The sequence below is a fragment of the Asterias amurensis genome, chromosome 13 (genome assembly GCF_032118995.1).
Source record: "Asterias amurensis chromosome 13, ASM3211899v1".
NCBI lineage: Eukaryota > Metazoa > Echinodermata > Asteroidea > Forcipulatida > Asteriidae > Asterias > Asterias amurensis.
Window position 1 is genome coordinate 311,681 of NC_092660.1, and position 26,938 is coordinate 338,618.

Consider the following 26,938-nt stretch of genomic DNA (forward strand, 5'->3'; position numbering starts at 1 on the left):
CCAATCAGAACCTCGGATTCTGTCCAATCAGAGCGCTCATTGTTTTTTGGCTCTTTATTCGTCTGCAATGTCGTCCGTGGTGCTTTGTTTTATTTCTGTCAGAATTTTCTATCTTGTTTGGTTCTTTTTTACACTTTGGAATACTTGTTTATTTGGACCAAGTTTAACAGCGCTTAAATGGAGTTCACAACCGTGTGCCTTCAGTTATTTTCCACCTGTTTTGGACCAACTTTCTGGGACTAAAGTTCAAGCACATACATTTACAAAGGTATGTAAAATGTACACGATATGTCATTAACCAGTTATGATATGTGTTGACAATGCTTGTCTGTCGACAACTTAATTAATCATGACACTTATTTAAACCTAATTTCAGGATTGGTATTAGTACGATAGGAAAGCTAACTACTCGCGTAAGCTGCATTACGTTTGAGGGCAATATGAAATGGCATGCCAAATTTGGGTGAAAAATCCACAAGTCCCAAACCCAAAAGGGCTTGTTAATGTTAGATAGTTGCTCTACAAGGTCTGAATTTTGAAGGTGTTTCTGTTAGTGTTACTAGTACGGCCCCAGAATTGGCCACAAGAACATGCTGTTTTTATTTGAACACGCACTGTGACATTTTAAGAGGATATTTATCTCAGTTGTCTTTATGAACATACTGTATGGGCACACATACTTACTCAAAGTTAGAATTGCAAGGTGCTTCTCACTGCGACGCAAAGTCAACATTTGAACATAACTTGTTTTTTTAAGATATTAGTATTATACAGTCAGTGAGGAATATTATTCAGTTGAAACTGACACAAGACTGCTAGACTTGTGCAGTCATTCATGAGTTAAATGCAGGCACGACACATGCAAATTTCTCATTGTGCTCTGGGCCCAATTTCATCATAGAGCTGCTTATTATGCACAAAAAATAGCTTAGCACAACAAAACTGTGCTAACCAAAAAAAGGTTACCAAAACTACTGGCCTAGGGCCTGTGGTACAGTGTAAAATTTAAGTCCTGAAATGTTTACCATTAAATACTACGGCATACTCATTTCAGAAATTCTACGGAGTTAGTTAGCCCCGCGGTCACGGCACTATAGACTTTTATCATGATGTGGCCATCTTGATTTTACTTCATTTTAACTCATTATAACCAAACTGAGGCTGGACGAAATAATAGTCTGGTGCCATGTTTGCGCAATGAATGTTAGCATTCATGGAAATAGGGAACAGTCCAGACTTGTGTGGCGAAGTGCCAAGTGTAGTGGAGCAAATCGTATATGCAAACAGGTAGCTTACATGTAGGTTGGATGCCTCTGTTGCATAAAAGCCTTAAGTGGCAGTGCAACATGGAATAGCATCGTACGGTTACAAGGTTTAATTGCTGCAAACTTTTGCGTACATATTTACGATTACAAGGTTTAGCTGCTGCAATCTTTTGCATGTATAGTACATGTGTATGCTATAGTATGTACATTGCTAAAAAATAAAAAGGGGTCAAAAAAGTTACTCATCTCATAACTAAATAAATTGGTAAATACATATGAGAGTCTAACGCAACTTGTCGATGTTTGCCATTTTGGTCTAGTGTACAGCACAATTTTTCTTGTTACTTTTTGTTCTTTTAATGTTAAGACAGTTTGTTTTGATGGGTCACAATTGGAATGTAACAGCGCGTACGGAATGTTTTGTCACAACAATTGGCTTTTATGAACCCAATTCAAAACTGCAATGCGTTATGGGTAGGCAGATGGGGCATTTGCTACCGCGGTTGATGTGGTCTTCACGATGTGCGCAAGCATGGCCTATATCTTTGTGTGGGTTTAACAGCGCCCTCTGTTGATATTTTGCTTTTTGCGACAAACCTTATGCTGCGGATGAAAGGAGGAATAGGAGTGAATTCTTAAAAACCTGCGCTTAGAACCATCAGGCATTGTGTAATAACAATTGTTGGGTCGATTAAATTCTGGTGTAAAGCAGTTGCCCCTTGCAGAACTTCAGTCATGGAGCATCTCATACTGCATCTACTTACTGTTGCTCCATCCTCCATGCTCTTACACGAAGGATAAATGACCCCAGTCATACGACACTTTTCACACACGGTTAGATTCGATTTCTCAAATCCAAATTTGTTTTAATGAAAAAAATTCCAAATCCATATTTCTTCAAAGGGAACGTAGTTTATACTACCAAGTAAGTTTTTACATGGTCATTAATTTGTGGAGTATTTACCAATCTGACCCTACCTTTAAACCAGTGGTGTACAATTGAAGCACATTTACTAAACTCTGTTCACATGAGAAGACTTCTAGTCCTTGTCAAAAATACTATCCATAAACTCACTACATCTTTGAGTTTGCCCTGCAGCGTTGTATTGTGACTGAATATACAAAAGATCGAGGCTTCATACTGTGTGACTACACACACAGCACATACCAGACTATTAGCTTAAATTGTGATGAGCCATTGTTGCGAGTCAACATCGAAACTACCATCTTCACCAAGTAACCAATAAGTCGCCTAATTATACCCACTGTATCCATCGAGAAAAAATAGCGTGTCATACTTTTGTCAGGAGACAATTCTGTACACAACAAACATAACCCTGGTTGGACTGTACTCTCCCCTTTGTATTATTAGAGAGAACTCGTTCTGCTACAGGGATGGATTGATGCCTCTGCAACCAGTGTAGACCAGTCACAAATACTTATTAGGCTTAGTCACATGTTAGGTGTCACTTGGAATATACCTCCAAAGAGAAACCAAAGTTAAAGGAACACGTTGCCTTGGATCGGTCGAGTTGGTCTTTGAAAAGCGTTTGCAAGCGTTTTTTATAAAATGATGGTTAGATAGATGTTGTAAAAGTAGAATACAATGATCCACACAAACATGCCTCGAAATTGCACGTTTTTCATTTTACCTCGTCGACTTTAAACATGGTCGGCCATTTATGGGAGTCAAATTTTTGACTCCCCCATAAATGGCCGACCGTGTTAGTTCGCACAGTAAAAGGAAAACCACGCAATTTCGAGGCAAACTTGTGTGGATCATTGTATTCTACTTTTAAAACATCTTTCCAACCATATGCATTTTATAAAAAAGGGTTACAAACGCTTTTTATAGACCAACTCGTCCGATCCAAGGCAACATGTTCCTTTAAGGGGTAACTAAACTAAATTAGCAAGTTAAATTTTATTTTTGAATTATAGACAAAAGGGATAAATAGACACAGGCCTCAAAATAACCCTTAATAATATTTGCTGTGGTGCCTTTTGAAAAGTACAATTAATCAGGGGTCGAAATTAAGTGTATTTCCATGGTAGTCAGCAGGGCTAGTGACCAATAATTTTTAGTAGCCCTGATTAGATTTTGGTAGCCCGAAAGACACATTATGTCTCGCGTCACGGCTCAAACTTTACAATACACCAATAACATAGTTCTTTATTGTTTGTAATGATGATTTTTGCATTATTTTTCCACTAGCCCGTCGGGCTATCAAACTGGAAAAATGAGTAGCCCGGCTGTAAATCTGGTAGTCCCGGGCTAGCGGGCTAGTGGCAATTTCGACCCCTGATTAATACAAATTTACATTTTCCTCATAGGGGTGCCCCTTACCAGAAGAAAATTGCTGTGCCCCTCCAAGAGCGAAGTTCGAGGCATGTAGACAAATAATACACACAGAGTTGAACCAATATTCAAACTTGTAATTTTTGTTTTAAAAAGCTAAACTTTTATTTAATCTCATAAATTTGCATAGACTCAATACAACTCAATACTGATCTAAAGACATTACAATTGCATGACACTAAATTAATCATTCTAGCTCTTGATCAAAGGCAATTTGTGTAAGATTCTACACTTTTAAAGCACACATGTAAATTAATTCTTTGGGAAAAGTTGGTCCTTGTAACGTTACCTTGAATAAACAAAACAAGATTGAAACTTTAAGTTCAGGAAATTGTCAAAGAGTTGCACAAATAATTTAGGAAATTAAATTCAGGACTTTGGGCAAAATAACCCAATGTAAGAATTTGTAAAAAATTGCTTATTACAAATAGCCAGTTCCCTAATACATAACTTTTTCCCTCGTTTTTTTGTACAAAGAGAGTCCTAATTAAATATCCGAGAAAATGTCTCCTGAAATGCAATCAAGTCAGTGAAAAGTGCTCCCAGGCCCTCTCATAATAATTCATACTGTGCATGTACTCTAAGCCCTCTTTGACCATTATATCCTGAGATACAGTACTCTATGTGCCCAATAGAGGGCGCAACGATAAATTGGTCTTGCAATGTTAAGAATAAATAGCAAACAATTGTTGATTCAATGTCTACCAACTTTTCAAAAATTAGGCCTTGTCTGAATTGGTGACTTAGTCTGTAGGATGTTTTGTACTTCAAAGCGTGATGACGTATCGAGCGTGATGGCGCAGCGAGCGAGATGACGCAGCAAACGTGATGACGCAGCGAGCGTGTTTCCTATTTGAATGATGATTAAATGAAAGTTTTGATATTAACTAGTAACCCCTATACTGCTGACATCAACTAAATAGCCTAGAAGTCACATGCCAATCAATAAGTCTGTGATTTCATGCATTAAATAACATGTGTTCTCCATTGTTTGTGCTGAATTATTTTACGGAAATAATGCATTCCTTCAAAAGTTGCGTTGAAAAATTGTATTAGAATTTTATGAATGATACAGTTTTACTCATACATGTAGCTTTGTTATAACTCCAGACCACCAGCAACAAAAGTTTATAAAAAATATATTTCAAACAATTTGAAAGCAGAAAAATCATCTTGAAAAGCACTCGCTTATTTTTATATTATATGAAAATATTCTGTGTAATAGTCTTTAAACATTGGAAGTTTAAAAAAATTGACGTAAGGAGTCATTTACTGGAGGAATAAGGTTTGGATGAATTTATAATATGTTAAAAATATCCCTTTAACTCACTATCTTAGCACCACTTTCCATGTTAGCAATAAACAATATGTAATCACAGCGGAAAGCATTCATACACCAGGTAAAAGCAGATAAACTGGTTCCAGCGCGTTTACACTGTAGCAAAGGGTGGGGGCCTGGGGGTATAGTGCTTCTCCACAATTTTCCAGCGCCCCTAGGTGCCCCTCTCCTTGGAAAAAAATCCCATAACATATATGTAGTGACCTCCAAAAGAAAAGGAACAAACATACCCCCTGCCCCCCGCCCCCCCCCCCCCCCCCCACAGGAAACCGATTCCTCCAGCTACCCAAAACTCTCATAGTAGCTCCTTTTCAAAGTGTAAACAAAGCAAATGTGTTACACCTACTTAGAAACATGGAGTGAAAATGCAATTCTTCACCATATGAAACATGTCATGAAATCAGAGTCATGGATTTGAGCATCTTGAAGATAGAAACAAGAATAATCGCCAACAAATATATGACATGCCATGCCCATTATTTAGGATCAATAAAGTCTACTCCCCAAACAATTCATAAATAGAAAAAAGCAAAACACCAACATAAATGAATAGAAAAACAACACTACCCACCTACAAAGGAAAAAACAAAGTAAGCCCTACAAAATAAACATCTTTTCAGACACACACATACTATGAATGACTATTTTATGTTAATACCAAAATAGAAACTAAACTACTCCTGGCAAGCACATATTACTAAATAGTTATATTATGATAAAGTTTCCATTTCATCCCCCCAAATAGCTACCTTGATTAAAATCCTCTAAAGGGTCTATCATGGTCCTGATTGGGGGAAATTGATAATTAGTAAAACCAAGTTTATCATCAGCATTTTAATTGTACTTTGCAATCGACTCTGGAATCCTTCTCTTCAAATGTGGAATCATGCAAATTTCACAACCTGATTAATAACAGCTTACTTTCCCAATTAGGAATGGAAAACGTTTTTTTTTTTTTCAAATAGGAATATGGTCCATAATCAGGTAAAGAAAACAACTAAACTATCCCAATTGGAAAAGGAAAACTCCCTTCTCCCAAATAGGAATACAGATGGTCCATATTGAAGAAAACAACTTAACTATCCCAGTTGAGAATGGAAAACTCCTTTCTCCCAAATAGGATTACAGATGGTCCTTAGAGAAAATAATTTAACTATCCCAATTGAGAACTCTCTTGAGAACTTCTAAATAGGAATACAGATAAATAAAACAAACCTAAACAACCCCAGTTGGGAATTTGCATCTAAGTTAAAATTATCTCCTTCCAATAAGAATATAATTTGTTCCCAGCTAGAGATGAAACCTGAAATCTAAAATGGATCCCAATTGGGATTGTGTTTCTACTATTCTTCAACTAGGGATATAAATAGCCCCAATCAGGGAACTGTACCATCCAAAATGACAATGTTTCTTTTCCTCTTGTGTAATCTTCAACCGAGAAGCACGCCGAGCAGAAAAACCCTGGGTAATACTCCCCTCCTTCCATAATAAAAATAAAAACCACGACGACATCACATGACACTTAACGAAAGTTTGGTCCAGTTTCATTTTCATAATATTAATCTTAATAAAAAACATACACAGTGTTGGAGAAATTGTCCACATACCACTGTACTACAATTAAGGCATAGTTGAAATAGGCCAATATAGTCATGCAATAATGTTTATCATTCATTATAATCAATGTCTAAACAGTTTTCCATCATTATAGAGGCATTATACAAAGGTCCTCTTATGCCATGGTTCCTTTACCCATGGAGGTAGGAATAGACTAATAGAGCCAGTATGTGATGTCCAATGGAGTTCTGCAGGCCTTATACCAAGGAGGTAGAAACCTCCATGCTTATACCCTGTTCTTGCAAGGGCAATCCAGTTAAGGGCTCCTCTTTCTCTATGGGCACAGGGTTAGCCAGAGGGGTGTCTGTGTGTCTTTTGGACACCCTGTTTTATATGTTACAATACATGTAAACATATTGTAAGTGATCACTCTGGACACCTAGATTTTACATTCCCAGCAAATGTGGACACCCATCTACCAAATCCTTGTACAAGACAAATTTGTACTAATCTTTTCAAAGTCCAAATATTTGGGCTCCACAGAGGGGAGGCCTCAGAAGGATCGTTAGCCAAGGTCACAATGGGTTGGGGTTCTCAAGGAAATTAGATTTGCACAAGCTCATCATAAAATACCAACATGTAGGTTTGAACTATACTCTGTAACATGGTCAAATGGCAAAATATTTAACAATGATTCTTACATAGGTTCATAAGGAATGTCCATTAAAACACAAGTAAAGGTGTTCATTTTTACAATTCCAGTATATTTTCATCTCCAAATTAGAATTGTTTTAAAAATGAACACCTTCACTGAAAATTGTGCAATGATGTTTATAAGTAAATATCACCTAGAATCTTAACTTGTTTACCTCAGTTTTCTGTTATTCTCTTGAAATGAAATTTAAAAATATGCTGAAGAAAGGTATCTACAGTTTAAAATAAATAAAAACCAAATAAATGTTTCCCGCCCGCTTGAACAAAAAACTATCAATTTAAATCCCAATGAAAATTTCTCTATTGGATGTCAGCATCTTTCTCTTTGCACAGTTTTGTACAAAGCATGAACAAGCTTAACACTACACTACTAAAGTAAATGGTTATTTTGAGAAATCAACGTATGTTAAAAACTGATGGCTGCAGTTAGAGAAGAGTTCAGTGATTTTAGTTGGTCCCCGCTTTATGGTCATAGACTTGCCGTCTTGTTCCATAGGACATGCCTGACTGTGAAGCGCCTTGGTTGGTACCCATCTGTAGACCAATTACGTTCTGTCCTGCCTTGAGCTTCTCTTCTGAGAATTCACGCTTGTTTTCGCTAGATTGTTTTACTCCGAAGGTTGGACCTTGAAATTCACATTTCTGTGCCTGGATGAACAAGAAAACAGATGTGGAATTAGAGTAACTATTAATAAAAAATATGAATAGTAGACTTGCGGGTACAACCATGTGTAAAATCTCTTTTGAGGGCGGGTGTGGAACTGGGGAAAATTCTTTTTGCAGGCTTTTTTGTCTTAAAGTATGCCATCTCAGGTCTAGTATTTCAGAGAGGGGCGGGGTGGGAAGGGGGGGGGGGGCAAATGAGCTCATCTTATCGCTGCCTCATTTCATCTTTAAAAAAGTGTTCCAGTAAACAGTTGTTACTCTAATATACGTTACACGTAGAGGTGCCACAATTGTTTGCCCTTAGTAAGGGCCCCTTACTGAGCCCCTCACAAGTATTCAGTATCACAATCAGGCATATATCTTATTCATTGTAACACATTGCTTTCCCATTTTTCTACTTTTTTTTTATCAATATCCCTATTAGCTATTGCTGAGTTAAGAAGCTGTAATCCACATAAATGTTGGCAATTCTGTTAAAATTTAGCTTGGTCTTCTTTTTTCAGTTGTTTCAAGAAATTAGTCTGGATCAAACAAAAATGTCTCTTTTACAAAAATTTCTACTTACCCTCCTACCAAGAGCTTCCATTCCTGTCAAAACCTTCACAGAAAACAAGAAAAAAAATATTCAACTCAAAATCACATGAGCAATCACAATAAAATGTCCAGCTTACTTCAAAAGCAGAGAAGTAAGCCTCAGCAAAAGATGTTTCAAGAACAAATAAGAAGAAATGTGGACATTTAGGATAGATTTGCATTGTTGGCGCTCTAATCTGCTTACAAGAGCCACAAGTTAAAACAGCTTTGCTTTAATTATGGTAAGCAGTTAACATGAAGCATACATGTAATCTGTTATTGCAGTGCTGTCACTCTTTTGTAAGCACAAAGCATCTGCTTACAGACATGAATGAAAGTTCCATTGACATTTACTCTCTTCTGTATAATTGTAGACTCTGAAGATGAAAACTAACTTACCCCATTCATGTTACGTGCTTCATAGAGATCTACTGTCTGGAACAGATCTTGTTTTGGTACACCGTAAGCTTCACAAGCTGTCAAGAAATTGCCAATGTTTTCCATCTACAGAGGAACACAAAGTTCAAACAACTTGAGAAGAATCTGATATTATAAAGAACCGACTGTAACAATCACAATCGCAATAGATAGCATTGAAATACAGGATCACTGTTTTAGCCAGGGTTTTGTAAGCTTTGTGTGAGGGTTTGACTGAAAAAAACATTTCTTCAAAATGCACAATTGCATCAGTTAAACTGCTTACAATTGGTATCCATTAACCATTGCATGATCCACACAGGCCTCTTGTAACATGGCAGGCCTCAGTATAGTCTTGGTTCCAAGACGCTCCAGTGATGTACAGTTTGTGGAGTGATAGCAGTTACATAATGAATGATAGCGCCACCTAGTGGCGCAATACTAGTCTCAGTAGCGTAGCAGTTGAGACATCAGCTCTAGAATGTATGTGTTGGGGGGGGGGGGGGGTCAGGGATTTGAATCACAACCAAGTAGACTTGTGTATTTTTTTATACAGTTCTTTGGAAAGCTCAGTTCACAGAGCTTATCATATGTTGCTGTAAGGGTAAAAATAAACAATACTACACTTTGTTCTTCTGAGACTGAATTTAGGGAAACAAATCACAACAAATAATTAAAAGCTGAAATGTAATCTTACCATTTTAAAGGCCATTGTTTTGCTTTCGTTGATTTTCTTCACACTTCCTGGTTGCATGATATTAATCAATCTGTGTATGAAAATATAATGTTTTTTACCATGGAATACTTTGTGTAGTAGAGTTAGATATTAGTTTTAATAACCTGTTTCTTAGTAATAGGTGCACAGACATTCTTACCTGCATAAGACTACCCCATCTTTTAAGGCTTTAGCGAAATTAGACCATCCTAACTCGGCCGGCTCCAGATTTACGCCAACGATGGACTCGATCCAATTTCTACATTCAAGCTCTTTTTCTTCATCATACTGGCCCTTTGCCTGGATACAAAGACACAAATAAATTGGGTTGATCCATTTACAAGTCAATTAAGCAAAACCAAGCACTTAGTTCTTTACTGCCATCTGCTAGTGTCAATGAGTGGTTTTTATAAACACTTAATGTAAGGGCTAATTTCCAGTGTTGCAGTACTCATGTGTACTCATTGCATACGCACTAGAGTACCGCTTTGATGGTACTCAAACTTGTACTTGGCAGTACTCAAAATTTACTCGTACTCAAAATGTACACTCAATACTGGACTGACAAACAACCAAAGCTCTCGCTTCCAACCACGAGTTCTTATCAGATCAACACTACTCAAAAGAGATTTACACATAATGGTGATACTGCAATCCTCACCTGAAGAATATTAATAGGCAAAGCTTAAATGATTCTTACGAAGCCACCGATTGATTACGCTGAAAATAAATATGGTGGAGGCCAAAGGTTGATGGATACACTCAAGCTCAAAGGAAGCCATCCACATGTACTTTATCATCCATGAGCTTTGTACTAACTGAACCTACATTTGTAGTGACACCTCAGAAGAATTTGCAAAATGCAAATGTAAATAAACAGTACAGTGTACAATCTGATTCTGATAGGAAAACAAACAGTCAAAAGCTGACAAATAATTATAAATGCTCTTTTCAGATCCAGGGGTCGAAATTGCCACTAGCCCGCTAGCCCGGGACTACCAGATTTACAGCCGGGCTACTAATTTTTCCAGTTTGATAGCCCGACGGGCTAGTGGAAAAATAATGCAAAAATCATCATCACAAACAATAAAGAACTATGTTATTGGTGTATTGTAAAGTTTGAGCCGTGACGCGAGACATAATGTGTCTTTCGGGCTACCAAAATCTAATCAGGGCTACTAAAAATTATTGGTCACTAGCCCTGCTGACTACCATGGAAATACACTTAATTTCGACCCCTGAGATCAAATGCCATATGGGGGTTCTAAGAACAAAAGTAGGGCAATAGATTTTTTTTTTTGTCAACATAATGAATTTGTGCGATTCAAATATGTTGTCATACTTTTATTGATTGCTTACTCCGAAGGGTTCTTACCACAATTTCAATCTTTATATATTTATAAGAAAGTTCTGGTTAAACTAAACAATTCCTTTCAGAGTCATACCAAGTAAAAAAACAAAGCCAGTGTATACTTTACACATAATTATTTTTGGATAAACCTCAATTAGTTTCAATCTGCAAAAAACCAAACAAACAAACAAACAAACAAACATGAACAGGTTGCTTGTAACATAACTTCATAGTTCATTGGAAATACATAAATAGAGAGAAAGAGTCTGAACATCTGTTAAGATTGGTTTAGCGCATTACAAATGCCAATAATTGTTATTATATTATTGAGTCAGAAAGCACACAGAAAAAAAGGGGTTAAATGGGTCTCCCTATTCATTGTCGAATTTTAAAACATTCAACAATGAATAATACTCCAGAGAAATATGTGTAGTCTGAAATACTTACAAAGCTTCTACCACTACTAGGTCATGCCTAAATAATAGATTCAATAACACCACGGGGGTATGTGTTACACAATATCATAGGATTACTAGGGCTTGGCTGAACACCTTATAGCAAACCCCTCCATATAAAGGCCCTAATATAACAAACTTATTATTAGACTTCACAATACATCTACCTCGTGTTGTCCACGTGGATTTTGAATGGCTTCTTTTAAGATTATGCTGCTAAGAGAGAAGCCAAACAAACATACAACTCAAAGATTGGGGACAATGGGGATGAGTTCACTCAAACTTTAAAGAATCATTGTTCATCAATTTCTTTCAATAAACTTGTTGCAAAAAAAAAGAAAAAAAAGTGAAAATTTTGTCCAAATAAATGCTTAATAATTCTGAACACTAGAGTTAAGTGGGTTTTCTTCAGGAAAGTGTAAGAAATAAGACTGTAGCCGACACTTTCAGACTTTGCGTTAACCTCTTGATTCTTAATTGCAAGGAAGGAAATAATTATGGATGTTCCAATTGTCTTTATTTCCTGTCAAAGAAAAAGAGTCTATTCCAGGAAGGTAAACTCAATCAACAATACTGGCACAAAAAGAAAAAAACTTGGCCAGCTGAACGCAATCAACAATTCTTGCATGGCTTTCCTCCCCACAAGGAAAACATTTTCACCTGTGCTTTTAATTTACTTCAACTCATGGACTATGTATTTTCTCCATGTTGAAAAGAACTCTTCATGTACATGTTATTTGGCTGTGGCTGCTGAATGGGCCCTATAGCACATTGTAAACCCTTATAAGGTGCTACATAATTGGGTCTCAGAATTCAAAACTTCAATTACCTATCTTTCTGTAAAAAAGTATATATACTTAGCATTCTGAGTGCCTTTTAGTAGAAATGTGCGCTACATTATTAAAATACTTCAATACTATTACTATTTAATTATTAATAATTTTTGGTTTTTACCCATACACACTGATGTATGAAGCACTGTATACTCAGTTCTTTCCCGAGTCCTGTCTATTTAATTATTGTTTGACAGTGTGAAATTATTCCGTCCCAACTTTAAAATTGTCCCAACTGTAGTTAGGAATGGTCCCAACTTATAAACAGACATTATTCACAGAGCTGTTTGGGGTTATTGTCCACTGTTGACAACATTCCACATGACTGGCTGTGACAATAGCTCTGAGTAAACCATTGGCATATTTGGGAGATAACTGGCTGTACAAAAGCCACTTCATACCTCCATGATGCAGACAATGAGCAACAGGGAGCACTAGATGAAGGGGTGGAATGTTAAGAGGCAAGACTGAGGCATCTTTGAACAGATAAAATAACCATTAATATTTATGGGGTTTAGTATCTATTTTCTTCCTCCATGGTTAATCTGATGACACATGGGTGGTTACCTCCCCATGGTGGTTACCTCCCAACCATCAAGAAGAATAGAACAAGGCTGGAGAGGGGAAAACACCCAAACTCTTGAGAGGGGAAAACACCCAAACTCTATAGACCAAACTGTATTATGTTGGTGTTTGTTTGAGACATTCTTCAAGCACAATGCTGTGACTCTGGACGGTCATACAGAGGTTTGCTCTTAACGGGGGGGGGGGGGGGGGGGGGGGGGGGAGATAATATAAAAAAGGCTCAAGTGCCCATTAAGACCCCCTATCCTGATATCAGGTTAAGACAAACTTAATTTTTTTTTCTCCAAAGATATTCCAAATCAGTATCGTTATTTGTCCAATCCGAAGGCAGTCCATGCGTGGAGGGAACTCCATGATCCATCCATACCACTCAGTTTAGACATCCTACCTCCATGGTTTAGATCACAACGAGTGATTTACACAAAGTGAACAAAGACAGGCAGGTCATTGTATTGTGTTTATTGGTCAATGTTTGAGGCTGAAACACAAGTAAACCTTCACATCACTGCACTACACTAGACACCCTAGATCCCTAATCGAGAGAAGACTTATCATTACTGCAGAATTTCACAACCTACCTTTCTTTCCAGTTCTGCAGACAACCCATAAGATCTACCTTTATTCATGATTATTTTTCTCGTGGACTTTACAGCAAGGTCTGGTTCAAACCAATCTAAGAATCCCAGCGATCAGTTTCACAAGCGGTGGTTAATTCCTGTGTTCGGTAGTTAAGCAGTGTGCTTGTAAACGCTGTGCTCTCAGATCGAAATGCAGTCTCATGAAACGTGACCCATGTGTGACCCAACACACGCCCTCTCAAGATCAAAACCAAGAAACCTCGACTGTTTTATGTTCCTTCCTACATAAATAACAAAACTAAAGTGGTCTCTGCTATACGTCAAAAGTAACGAAGTTTAGTGTGTTTCTTTTGATCAAACAAATGATGCCTTGTTCCATTATTTTCGTGATGTAGCGAGAGTATAATAACACCTATTATAAAGAAAAACTAAAATAAACTCGTAACATAATTCCTCTATGGAGCACCCAGCCCCATTGTTGCTCATTAACCTACAATTCATGCAACAGTCGTCGTTAAAACAACACCGATTTTTGACGTATGAGGTTAGGCATTTGACCTTCGGGCCCACCAAATACCGTTCTTTTCTTCAACTGTTTGTACAGCATTATGCAGCAATCTTCACATATTGATGCATACATTTTTGTGTTGCTAGGCTATTCTTAATGACTACTTTGAATTTTGTTCAGAGGCAGCAATAAATCGATGGGTTTGTCGCCTGAATGACACATGATGTTTTTCTCTTTCAAAACTGTTTACTTCACACAAAAATTAATAATATTTCATAATTGACTTTATTCTGTAAAGTAAAAAGAGATCTTAACTTGTTTTAGTGTTTTATTCTGTCTTTAGCTTCTTTAGAGAGCCACTTTATTCTTCGTGGCTCCCGGGTGGATGTTTTATGTTTCCCCATCCACTTGGGCTTATCATTTGCTCGCTGTGTCGTAAACGGTGGAACAGGCTAGAGCGAGATTTGGTAAAGGGGTATTTTTGGGACGTACTTGAAGTCATGGTGCTCAATATTTGAAGAAATTGGGCGTGAAGTAAACGTTTTAAAGTAAATATTCGCTTTATGCAAATCTTTAGTCACGTGAATTTAAAAAGTAAATAATTATCTTAAAACGTTTATTTCACGTCCGATTTCCTACTTGGGGCCCACCATGATTTCAACTACGTACCCAAAATACCACCCTGCCAAAACAAATTTCAGTTTGGGTTATTATTTAGTAACAGAACACTAGGTCTAAAAGCCATATAATGTGGATGGAAATCTCTTGATAAGATATATTCACCCCGGGAGCCACGATAACAAAGTGGCTCTCTAAAGAAGCTAAAGACAGATGAAAAACGCTAAGGAAATTGATATTTATACTGATATGTAAATATCCTTTTTCTGAAGTACGTCTAAAGAAACCATGTCATAGTAAAAATCATAGACAGACGTTTGTAACGTCACAGCGTGAATGCATTAGAACGTGGGCAACTCTGGGGAAAAAATTGAAGCGACATTCTTATTCCAATACATTGATATCTTATAATAACTACTTTAACAAGCCAATATTTACACAAATCTTATTGCCATTAATTTAGTACAGGGTGACCATGGAATTTTCAGCCGTAAAATTGTTACCAATCATTTATTTTTAATGTTTATATTTAGCACATGGTGTACAAAACCTTCAAGGAATTAGTAGCCACTTATTTTTGTTACCAATCGATTATTATTTTATTTGTGTAATAACAAAGTCGTGTACAAAACGCCTTGGAAACTAGGCTACATGGGAAAGAAACACAAAACGTTTGGGAACTAGACTACATGGGAAAGAAACACAAAACGTTTGGGAACTAGGCTACATGGGAAAGAAACTTGTATAGCGACCTTTTGACTAATCACATGATATTAATTTGTCATTTGTTCTTTGCTCCAGATTATCAATGTGACATCCATGACGATGTTCAGGAATTTTAATATTTCTATTGATTTGAGTAGCCAAATTGAATTTTAAAAACAATAAATAAATAAATGAAATCAATAAACAAATTATTATTTGGGCCATTTTGTACTTATGCTGGTTAATAGTGAAAATCCCAATTATTCTTTGAAACATCTTGGTTTTTTTTACCCATACACCGATGTGTGTTAGCACTGTAAATACTCCAGTACTTTCCCGAGTCCTGTGAAAAAATATCGCAGGCATGTTACTCGGGGGATTCGAACCCACGACCCTTGCAATTCTAGAGCAGTGTCTTACCAACTAGACTACGAGATTGCCCGGTAGCTAGAGGCAGTTCGAATCCTTTGTTTTGGCAGCGGGTACCGCAACGATTATAAGAGATGTAAAATTTATGTTTTCAAATCCGTAACAAAAGTTAAAAACGTTGACAGGTTCCCCAAAAGAGAGCACCAGACCCCGTGCTTTGCGTTTCTCCTCTAAGGCACAACATGAGGCAAATTAAAAAAAATGAATCAATCAACAAAATATCATTTGGGTCATTTGGGTGTATAGTGAAAAATCCTTATTATTGTTAGCATTATCTTCGATTACTAAATTGTCATTAGAATTCCGTAAAAGTAAAAATGTTGACAGGTCCCCAAAAGAGGGCGCCATACCCCGTGGCTTCGTGTTTCTCCTGGCTGATATGAGGCAATGACCAGAGGTAACATCCCCCCCTCCCCCCCCCCCCCCCCCCCCCCCGTTGTCTTCGGGAAGCATGTGGACCGTTGAGCTGTGCATTTTGGAGTCACTTTCATCCAAAGCACCAGTGTTTCATGTTTATGTTTTTTATTGTAGTATTTTGAAGGTCCCAAAAAACTTTTTTTTAAGGCAAATGTTCGTTCGTATTTCACGTTTGATTAAGGTTTTCTTCAGGTTTTCTTCAAGTGTCACATAGCTGCTTCAGCAGAAAATAATTGCTTCTAATTAATGTTCGATCTCCTATGTAATGTCTTGACTGGTAAACTTATTCTGCGGAAAAGCATATCTTTGTCAGTGCCATTTTCTGTTTGAAGCAGCTCTATGAAATTGAACGGCTCGGCGGACACAGCAGACAAGTGCAAGATAAAAACTTCACAAACAAGACGGTCAGTGTAGAGTGCTTTTTAATGTCGAAAATAAGTTTGTGCATTATTATTCTACAAAAAAAAAGTCAAATAAACATTTCTGGGCATACAGTCTGACTGGTATAGTGACTTCATCTGCCCGTTTTGTCTAAAGGTATAAAGGCATAGTCAACGGCAATCTTGGTCTCAAATAACATTTAAACTGAAACTAACTGATGTCTTAACAAAAGAAGAATATAAATAGCTACAAACTGCCGATTTACAATGACATTTCGTGTAAATAATGATTAAAAGACCCTTTATCCGAGTCTTTGATAACAATCTGAGGGTGACAAAGGAGTGGTATTTCCAAAACAAAACAAAACTGGAGCTTATATAAAAAACTATAACCACAAATCAGATCGATGACAAATAAATGCAAGTCAGTAGTCTTTATGTAAAGCTTATGATTTGTGGCATGTTTTACTCCCACAGCCAACGTAATGAGAGAAGATACTGATTTGTCCTCTCCGATGTGAATCTGTTTGGACTCTTGTTTTTATGGGAAGCCCTTTTGTAACATTTTCGATAAAACCAAAGATAGTGACACAAGTTAAGGCTCAAACCGATAATATACATTAGCTGTATAAAAAGGTAAAGTTTTGAACAACAAATATTTAACATGTTGTATGAAAACAGCTACAACTAACCCAACAAGAAAAATACTATGATATAAATATGCAAGATAATTATTTAAGGCCAAAGTGAAATCTTTTCCTTTATTTCTAGTTTTCAATTCAAAGTCTGTTCAAAATAAAAGTGTTTGTAAAAAGAAAACAAATTCGCCCTTTATATTCACACAATCTTAAACATTCCTTTTTGTGTGTTTTTAATCAAGAATACTTTATAAATGAATATAAATGAACCAGAATAAACATTCAAGCATCAGTTAGGTGCAATTGATTTGACCAGAAGAAACAAAATGCCAGCACCGTAGTTTTATTATGCGATTGAACATGTTAAGCTTTAATCATAGAGGGCGCTATGTATATTAATACATCTCCATCAAAATCTATTGAGTTTTGTCACAAGTCGTTTCGTACTGGCGTGTTGTTTTACAACACAACAACATGAAGATTGTACAGTTCAGTGTATACCCAATAGCAAATAATTATTTCAATTTTATTTGTAAAAACTCTGAACAGTAGAAATTAAACTAAAACTAAAACAGAAAAACACTGTTCTCTCTCAAAACTAGAATTTCTTCAACCATGTTTCGTATAAACCTAAAATGCAACGCGGATTAATTGGCTTCAAATGGAAACAAAAAACTATCCTGTTTTTTGTTGTCTCTATGCATGTTTTTTTACTTCTTCTTTTTCTTGAAACACCACTTAATGACGTGAATCCTTGACCTCTCTCGGCGCTCCATATGCCGTCATCCCAGCCTGTGATGCACCCTTATTTGTTCCCATCTGAAGACCGATTACATTTTGTCCAGCCTTCAGTTGCTCCTCTGTAAATTCCCGTTTCTCTCCTTTGGACTCTTTGGGGCCTAAAGTCGGTCCATTGAAACCCTTTGCCTGTGCCTGTTGATAAAAGTACAAAAAAGCCATGACGGGGATCAGTAGAGTGCAACCCATGGTGAATTACTTTGTGGGTCATCGGCTATACAATAATTATTATGAAACACCTATATTATTGTATTTTATCATTATGAAGGGAAATGCCTAAATAAATGTTTAATTGAATTGAAATGAATTTAAGTTAAGTCAAGTGAAGTTAATTTAAATTAATTTAATTTAATTTATTTGAGCTCGGACGATTCTTGGAACAAAAATCTGCACCACAATAAACAATCAACAAAAATCCTTTTGGGAGTTTTGGGTTCTGACTTGGAGTTTCATTATAATCAAATAGGATTTGATTTAAAAGTGTAAACTTATGTTTAACTGTAAATATTAATTGCACCTACCTTTCGTCCAAGAGCCATTATTCCATTGATTACCTATTTATGAAAAACAATGAAAGAAAACATCAAACAATTTTATGACAATCAATAAAACAAAACTCAAAACTCTTCCCAATCTTTACAATATTTGTTATTGTTTTTGAAAATAAAAGTGCAGTATCAACAACCTTGTATGCTTCGGCAGTGACTCCATCTAGGGCATTATAAGCGACTTCAGGTAGGGCATTAAAAGCGACTTCAACAAAGGCACTTAGTTTAGGGAATTATTAAGTGACTTTGGTTAGGGCGTTATAAGCGACTTATAGTCTAGGGAATTATAAGTGACTTCGGCTAGGGCGTAAGCGACTTAGTCTAGGGAATTATAAGGGACTTCGGCTGGGGTGTCATTAGTCTAGGGAATTATAAGTGACTTAGTCTAGGGAATTATAAGCGACTTTGGCTAGGGAATTATAAGCCACTTTGGCTAGGGCTTTGGCCTTCGTCTTCAGGGCAATGTTGAAGAACATACGAGAATAAGTGTTCTGGCTCAAGCACATCAATTCGGACATGACCATTAAAGGTAAAACTTACCTGTGGCATATTCTGCGCTTCATACAAGTCTACTGTCTGAAAAGAGTCACTTTTTGGCAAGCCGTACCGATCAGTCGCTTCCAAATACATGCCAATATTCTCCATCTAATAAAGTGACAAACGAATAAGGGGGGGGGGGGTTAAACAACTGATCCAGTTTTCTGCAAGAAGAGTTACTTGTGGTTTGATTAAATTTCGAAGAATAATCAGCCCACTTATGCCCCTCCCCTTGTCAAAAGACTTTCCCGATGGGGTTCTAGGTTTACAATGCCAGCTGATGTGTGGAACATGCGAACAAACTAATTCGCATATACATTTATTCAAGATTAGTTTTTAGCTATAAAGTAAAGGATGAACTTATTGAAAAGAATTTGCTGTATGAAATGATCCTCGATCTTTTGAAGCATCTGTTTCTTTTACAGTCTGAAATTTTCGAAATTTACTATCTGGATGTCATAAGCTTTTCGTGTTATCCTTGACAATTCAGGTTTCTTGTCTTTAATTTCTTTGTTTTTGTCTACTTGTTTTAATTAAAAGAATTCTGTGAAGATTGTCTAAATAAAAACAACAAACATAAGAAAACCCATATGATTATTTGGGTATTTATAAAGAAGGTGTCTTGTTTTCAAATCAACAAAGTTTGACTCACCATTTTGAATGCCATTTTGCTTGTGTTGATTTTTTTAACACTGCCTGGTTGCAATACGTTAATCAATCTAGGAGAAGATAATAAATAATTGAGACATTTGTTTATTATGTTTGTTTTCTTCCAATGGAGGTTAAAGATTACATGGTTAGAAACCAAATCTTATTGTTTGTCAAGCACACCATCCAACACATCTGTCCAAATGAAAGAATGATACAAAGGGTCAAATAGAGTTTGTGCAATTCAAATATTCAGCTATGTTTATAAGTTCATTGCAGGATTCGAAGTAGGCAGAAAATGATATTTCGTGGTCCTCAAATTATATTGGTCTTGACTTTGAAAAATAGTTTGAATGGCAATGATTATCAGTTGCTGTTAGACCCAGTAAGTAACTGGGGCTCTGTACTAATTTTTTTCTCTTCAAATTTTGACATTTGCTAGTTCAAAGATGCAATTGTCAAAAAAGAAAAAAGAAAAAAAGTACAGATGTCCAGTGTAGATTCGTATAATAGAGGATTAGTATAGAGTGACCAAGAAAGGATAGGTAGTCCCAACGGTAACATTTCTCAGTAAGATTGTAGGAACTTTATAACCGTATTGGTTTTGTTTCTCTTTGATTGTTTAAAGATTCGTATGAGATGGAAAGAGTTAGAGAGAGTGACAAAGGGACATTCATACTTGCAAAGCATTGTGCCATCCTTCAATGCCTCATGGAAGTTGTCTCCTAATCGCTCGCCAACTACAGCCTCAATCCAAACCCTACACTGGCTCTCCAACTCGGGGTCATACTTCGCATCTCTCTGGAAAAGTTCAACAAAACAAAACGGAAGGTAAGTTGTGTTTAAATGTAGAAATGTGTGCCCATCCCCCCCTCACCACCGGAGATTCTGCCCCTCCCCCCCCCCAAAGCGTACTGATAGCGAGCCTGAACGCCTGAGGTCTCTCTTCGAGGCTCGTGAATAACGCCAGAGACCGGCGGCCTAAACAAATGGCAAAACCGGCGCGTATAGTTTGGCTTCTGACCTCGATCATTTCACATAGAGATACGCTGTCAACTTCAATTGCAGACGTGACAGCAGCGACTATTTGGGCATTATGTCACTGCACGTATACCAAAATGATGATTGTATCCAATGGAATCACTGGAGATGACAGCGGGGACATGTCTTTATCCTTACTCATATTGCATCAATAGTCGATAAAACTGGCCCTAAAAACAACAATATTGTTTCTCTGTAAAAAAAAAAGTTTAAACACAAAACAAAACTCAGTCAATGAGAGCTCTGGGACAAAACAATAGTATTTAGAGAATGGCCAGAGCCATGCCTAGAGAATTAATTTGCTCTCTTACTGTTTTTACAGTAAGTATGCAAATTAAAAGTTGGATCCAAAATATGAACGCTGAGGGCACATTAAAAAAAGGAACACAAGTCACATTTTGGAAACTATTTTCCAAACGACTCGTAATGGTAGTGTCGCGTATACGAACATATTATGCGAATATGAACCGCCCTCTCGGAACCGGTTTAATCTGGGACTTGAGAGCCGTGATCCCAAGCGACTGGAACGGGACACCAAGCACGCTCCGTATAAGACGACCCTACATGTATATAACCTAATCCAAATTGTAACACATGAAACATATCTCCTCCCCGTTCTCAACACAAATACCACCTTTTGTTCCACCAAAATATCACTTTGTAAGAAGGTAAAAAATATACCAAGAAACCTACCATCAAAGTTTGTTCAACTCTATTTAAGACACCCTTTGGGCTCCATGTGACCCAGTTTGGCAGACGAACACGTACAATGCTTTGAGTCAAAGATCAATCTTTGGGTTTAAATTCATGTGACGCCTAATAATATAAAGTATTGAACACTACAGGTTAACTTAAATATATTCTAGAGCTGACAAAATAGTCGTATGTATAGACAGCTAGTGTTTAATATTATTAATGAAACAACAAACGGGTTAATTTTTGTACTTCAACTTCATTTGTGTAGGATTAATACAGCTTCCAAAAACCAGTTGAACGGTAAAACGTTACTTTTGAGTTTGTTTCCCAGTTATTAATAAAGCTACTATGGTGGTTGACCTTGAGTACAATGCAATAATGACCTTGTTCTAAGGTTAAATTGCAGAGTTATCAGATAACAAGTGGATCACCTTGGGAATCCATTGATTTTTCCACTGTCAAGCGACAAGCCACTGATTGTCAGTGTCCTCGTTGTCAGTCGCCAAACAGCGTCCGTTGGCTGTCGTGTAGTATAATGAATGTCACACAAAATAGGCACAACTTGGTGTTAGGCATAGTAGTGGTAACCTTAACTCAAACTACTAATTTTACTGCAAATGCAAGGTTGGTTGTCGATTGTTTTTTAACGGGGTGTAAACAAAAGAATGTCATAATTCAAATAAACACAGCGATGTATTCAGAATTCATTTAAATATCAGACTCCTTGAAGTCACTTATAAGATTCACCCAATTGGAACCCAATATATTTAATACCAAACAATCACCCCTCTTACAATGAACTTCCCCAAAAAGCAAAGCAAGCATTTTATATATATCTCTAATATTAAATTTACTAAGTTGAAGTAAAAACATTTTTATATATATAAAATGGCAATGACCCGAAGACTCGTTATACATTTTGGGACATAATGTGGACAGGTAGGTACTTGGTTTTACCCTACTCTCTCACTGGGCTGTTTCACCAAATATCATTGAACACTTCTCATTGTACAACTAGCAAAATAGAGAGACTATTATTACCATGACCGACCGTTCCATTGTGCTGTTGACTGTATGTGTAAGAAGGGATTGCGAAAAATAGCTGTTACTAAATGACCTGTAATAAATAATAACAATAATAACTGGACTTGAGTCCATTCTGTTGGAATGATTGATTCACTAATTTCAGCGACCTGCTCTTTATTTTCGGATTCTCACACGTTGTCATGAAACGTGAATTCCTAATTTGTAAAGGAAACTATACTACATGAAAAATGGACCCCAAAGATTTGTTCGAATCTGCAAAATATTAGTTAGATTTGGAATCTACTAGCTGATTTGAACGTGTTCGCATTTTTACAACTTCAAGTTTAAAACTGTATAAAAAGAACAGACAACAACTAGTTAAGCAAAACAACAACGCCCGCCAGAAAATTACACCAAACAGCAACCAGAAGCTCACCCTAAAAAGAAAACCATTTATAAAAACATTTAGGAAAAAATACTTTGCGGCAGTACTGTAACATCAGCAGAAAATACTGCCGATTAATATCAACAACGATTATAACATAACGGTCAACTTACAACTTGTTTTTTAAAACAGTCTATATACATTCCCAAAAAACATCCCAATAATTTGCAAACAAGCTTCAAGTAACAATGCACAGACAAAGTGCAAGTGCATCTTTAAACCAATGGTGAATATCTTATCTTAAACATAAAACACCGGTATCTAAATAGCGGTCAGCCAGAAAAAACAGTTGAAATGTAGATGTATGCCACAACAAGGAAGTGGTTGCTATATAGACACACGTAAAATAACAAGTCTACTTCCTATTGGTAAGTGGTCCAACCTTTGTTTACATGGTGGGATATGTGTATTAAAGAGGGGGATGAACTTCAGTTTTCTGTCCGACTCCAAAATAGTCATCAAATGGTTTATAGAATGGACCTACCTCAAAGCATAGCCCGGTGTCTTTTGGACACCCTGTTTTAAAATGTTGACATCCGTTTAATCTGCCATTTACGTGCAATTTGTAATGTAAGTGACGATTTGGACACCCAGTTTCCAGCAGATTTTGACACCCTCTTACCAAATTTTGCATAAAAACCTTGTCCCAATGATCATTATTAAAAGTTGAAGTTTATACCTCCATTTGAAACTACAAACCTCTGGGTAAGGGTTAAACCCTGAAGCTGGGTTCCCAAAGGTGCCCCACCCACTTGAGGGGTTGAGGGTCACAGCGGTGTCCAATGTCATGTTGTTTTTGACTTGGGTTCCTCTCATCAGAACATTTCGTTTAGTTCAGTCGATGGAGTGACCTTTGCTACGGTTTTTATATTTCAAGTTTTAGACATCAATGTAAACAAAACAAGGGTCACGATTAATAGCACAAAATGATCCAATTTCACAGCTGCTTATAAAGCAGTAAGTGTTGCTTAAACAAGTTTAAGCAGGATACTGTGCAGTCACAGACTGCACAGGACATAACATGTTGGCTGGCAACCTTATCTTGGTAAGCAAAATTAATTTGCGAAGGTTACTTTTTTTGCTTATTTTTTTTATGCAGTAAATTGGACACAGGATCCAAGAGTACACTGTGACATTATCTTAAAATTCTTTGTGATTCAGGGTTGGGGGGGGGGGGGGTTGGTCCTGGTGGATATGATTGTACAACCCCTTTAAATCGGTTAAGGGTATATAAACCATGCGTGCAAAGCTATGATAACAATTAACTCCACACCACAGACATGACAACCGGAAAGTTCGCTCTTTATCGTGCAAAGAAATTGTCGCAAATAAGCTCATCACTTTACCGAATATCCGGTCAAAATGGGCCAAGTCTAGCTGATCATATTCAGTAAAATGATACACAGACATGACCTGGACAAAATAGATTCCAGTATTAAATGGACTTTTAAACAAGCCAAAGGTCAAGAATCCCTCACCCCCCCCCCCCCAAAAAAAACAAAAAAAAACCCACGACCCCCCCCCCCTAAAAAAAGAGTATAATAATGAATGTCTTACAAAAAAGAAATACACACAGGCCGAACATGTAACTCTTGAAGATGTTATTTTTTTTTAAAGATTATGTGAGTGCTTTAGAAGCAGTACGAGATATTTAATATATGACGTCTTGGTAGTCAGGCTGGCAAATTACATTCAAATTTAATAACACGGATCAATGATCATAATAATGATCAACCAAACATACTTCCACGAATCGGGATACAAATCTTACAGAGTGACCTGCTTTTTTAATTATATAAATTAGCAGCTAAAGGGACAGTATTCTAACTACTGGTGAAAACTCATGGACAAGCTGCTCAAAATGGAGCAGTTGGGACCATACGATAGTTACCACTAAAACTATATGACCCAATTTCGTAAAGCAAAACATTACGGCATGACAAATTGTTTCACTAAGAAAAACTGAATAGGGCACTATAGCTATATCAGCAATAACCTAATGTAATTTTGGCTGGTAATCAATACTTGTCTGTGCTTAGCAAGTGTGTGTGCTTAAATGCTTTATGAAATTGGGCCATGTTTGTTAAAATAATACTGTAGCCTTATATATACAAATTTCTCATCCTTCATTACCTCCTGTCGATTGGTGACAGAGGTTTGAGCTAGCCTCATATCCCAATCACATGTCTCTTTAAAACAACAATACACATGTATCGGCTTACAATGCATTCAAAAGGAAACGGAATTGCAACGGAACAACACTGTTATGTTATCCTCATATAATAAATAGGCGTCGCCGGATTGCCATATAAATGACGGTTTATGAGCGGCAAGCATGTTTACCTCTATCGTGGGACTCAACATGAAGACCGTTAAATTATTATAATATTCAACCACGAAGCTAGACATTATCCTTCCATGATTTAACAGTGCAACATTGGTTGCTGGTATGATTTTGCTTAACTTAAGATTTAGGATGGGGTTATGCATATGTCTCCAATTATGTTATGGAGTTTGGATATTTCTCCGAATTTGGATACTTATATTGATGTTTATTAGCATAGTATTGACGTTGTGTGGAGTTAAAGCTAACCATGGGGGAAGAAATAGGTATAACCAACAATGCTTTGTATCTAGGAAACCAATATTGTTTTGTAAGGCCATAAATTTGGTTCTTCATATAGCAACTACGGCTAAACACAAATCACACCAAGATAAGAAGATAGGCGGCAACTGATTGAATCGACAGTGGCTATGGCTGCAACACTTACTGAGAACATGTCTTGTCAGCAATCAGCCATAGCCACTGCCGAAGCCATACTTTGGACAAAAACCCGGTTGTCTCCAAGTTTTTCCCCTTCAAACAATATAAGTATACAACGGGATGTCCTATAAGAGATCCATCGCACTTCAAATGACTGGTGGATTGTATTTCTTTGTAGTAAAAACAAAAAATCAATTTGCCACATTATAACAATAATATTGCCTTACTTAAAGCTGAAATATTATTTCAATTTTGCCTGAAATGACTTGTGAATTATGTTCTTATCAATACCATGGAGGTACCGATGTTAAGACACGCCCTTCAATGGGTCTGGATAGCCTACGTAAGCTTATCTCTGTAACACATTTTCTCATTAGTCCTTTCACTCTCATGTACACATAGCCGAGAGGAATATAGTTTATTTAGTTTATGAATATCACGTGGACAGTAATACAAGCATTATTTCCCCTTATACTGTGCATAGATGGGTGAGTTCTTTCTATATATGATCTGAAAAACCACCTGTTTCTAAATGACGGTGTATCGCCCCCGTGTAAAAAATGTGTCAAGTCCGTCTAGCGTCACGATGGGCCGGACACATACCTCGTCGATGGGCCGGACACATACCTCGCCGATGGGCCGGACACATACCTCGCCGATGGTCCTTACTTTTAGGGTCATTTAAAAAAAATAATGTAAAACTCTGTTTTCGCAAGGATGCACACGTATATTATAACCTCATGTGTCAATAACTATCATCTTTGTGTACTCATTCTAGTACTAATCACTGGTGACCTTGCGTTTATGTCTAGTGTGTTTAGGGTCCCAATGCAGACAGCATCATCAGCTTTGTGCTGTTCCCATTCTATACTAGAAATACTAATAATAATATACTGTACAACTCGAGCCTTACCTTTGCGTTTAGTTCTGCCGTCATTCCGAACCCCTTTGGTCTGGAAGCCATGATTATTACTTGTGCAGATTGTACTCAACAGGATTGTAAAGTCTGTACACCTCAGTTAAGGCTGACAGGACGAATGGAAATGTGTGCACTAACTTGAGTCTCACAACAGCAGTGGTACAAACATCCGACTAGTGTGTTTACGCACAATTTCATGCCCCGCCCTTATAATGTGTATAGGGCATAAAACCTGACTGGTGACACAACTTGCGGTTCAGTGAACATACTACATAGTCAAGTTTTTGAACCAGGTTTTCAGGACATTATCTGAGCTACGTGAAATTAAAAAATGGTGCAATAGCTTTGGAGGAAAAACAGGGCACTTAATTTATTTTATTTCAGTTGAAACAATTCGAGAAGGCACTCAATTTA

At 37.0% G+C, this 26,938-nt stretch overlaps 2 protein-coding genes across 3 annotated transcripts in view; one reads left to right on the forward strand and one right to left on the reverse strand.

The window, feature by feature from the left end:
- Positions 1–5,592: 5,592 nt before the first annotated feature.
- On the reverse strand, positions 5,593–26,732 carry LOC139946206 (uncharacterized). The gene is made up of 12 exons (XM_071943829.1): positions 26,519–26,732; positions 20,313–20,434; positions 19,638–19,704; positions 18,989–19,093; positions 18,422–18,454; positions 17,844–18,035; positions 13,408–13,518; positions 9,766–9,905; positions 9,588–9,657; positions 8,873–8,977; positions 8,466–8,498; positions 5,593–7,882 (listed from the first exon to the last, which is right to left on the reverse strand). The coding sequence occupies exons 1-12, from the start codon at positions 26,567–26,569 to the stop codon at positions 7,682–7,684; spliced, it is 1,230 nt and encodes a 409-aa protein (XP_071799930.1). The 5' UTR covers positions 26,570–26,732; the 3' UTR covers positions 5,593–7,681.
- Positions 20,325–26,938, forward strand: part of LOC139945805 (type-1 angiotensin II receptor A-like) — a 32,535-nt gene continuing 25,921 nt past the window's right edge. For both annotated transcript variants that reach the window (XM_071943243.1, XM_071943242.1), the window contains exon 1: positions 20,325–20,464. The gene's annotated coding sequence lies outside the window, so the exon portion shown is untranslated. The remainder of the gene's footprint in view (positions 20,465–26,938) is intronic.

Coding starts and splice junctions, on each gene's coding strand:
- LOC139946206 (XM_071943829.1), bottom strand. CDS start 26,569: ATGGCTTCCAGACCAAAGGGGTTCGGAATGACGGCAGAACTAAACGCA. Junction 19,094..19,637: donor GCAAAATGGCATTCAAAATG/GTGAGTCAAACT, acceptor TCACTTTATTAG/ATGGAGAATATTGGCATGTA. Junction 9,906..13,407: donor CTGCAGAACTGGAAAGAAAG/GTAGGTTGTGAA, acceptor CTTTGTATCCAG/GCAAAGGGCCAGTATGATGA.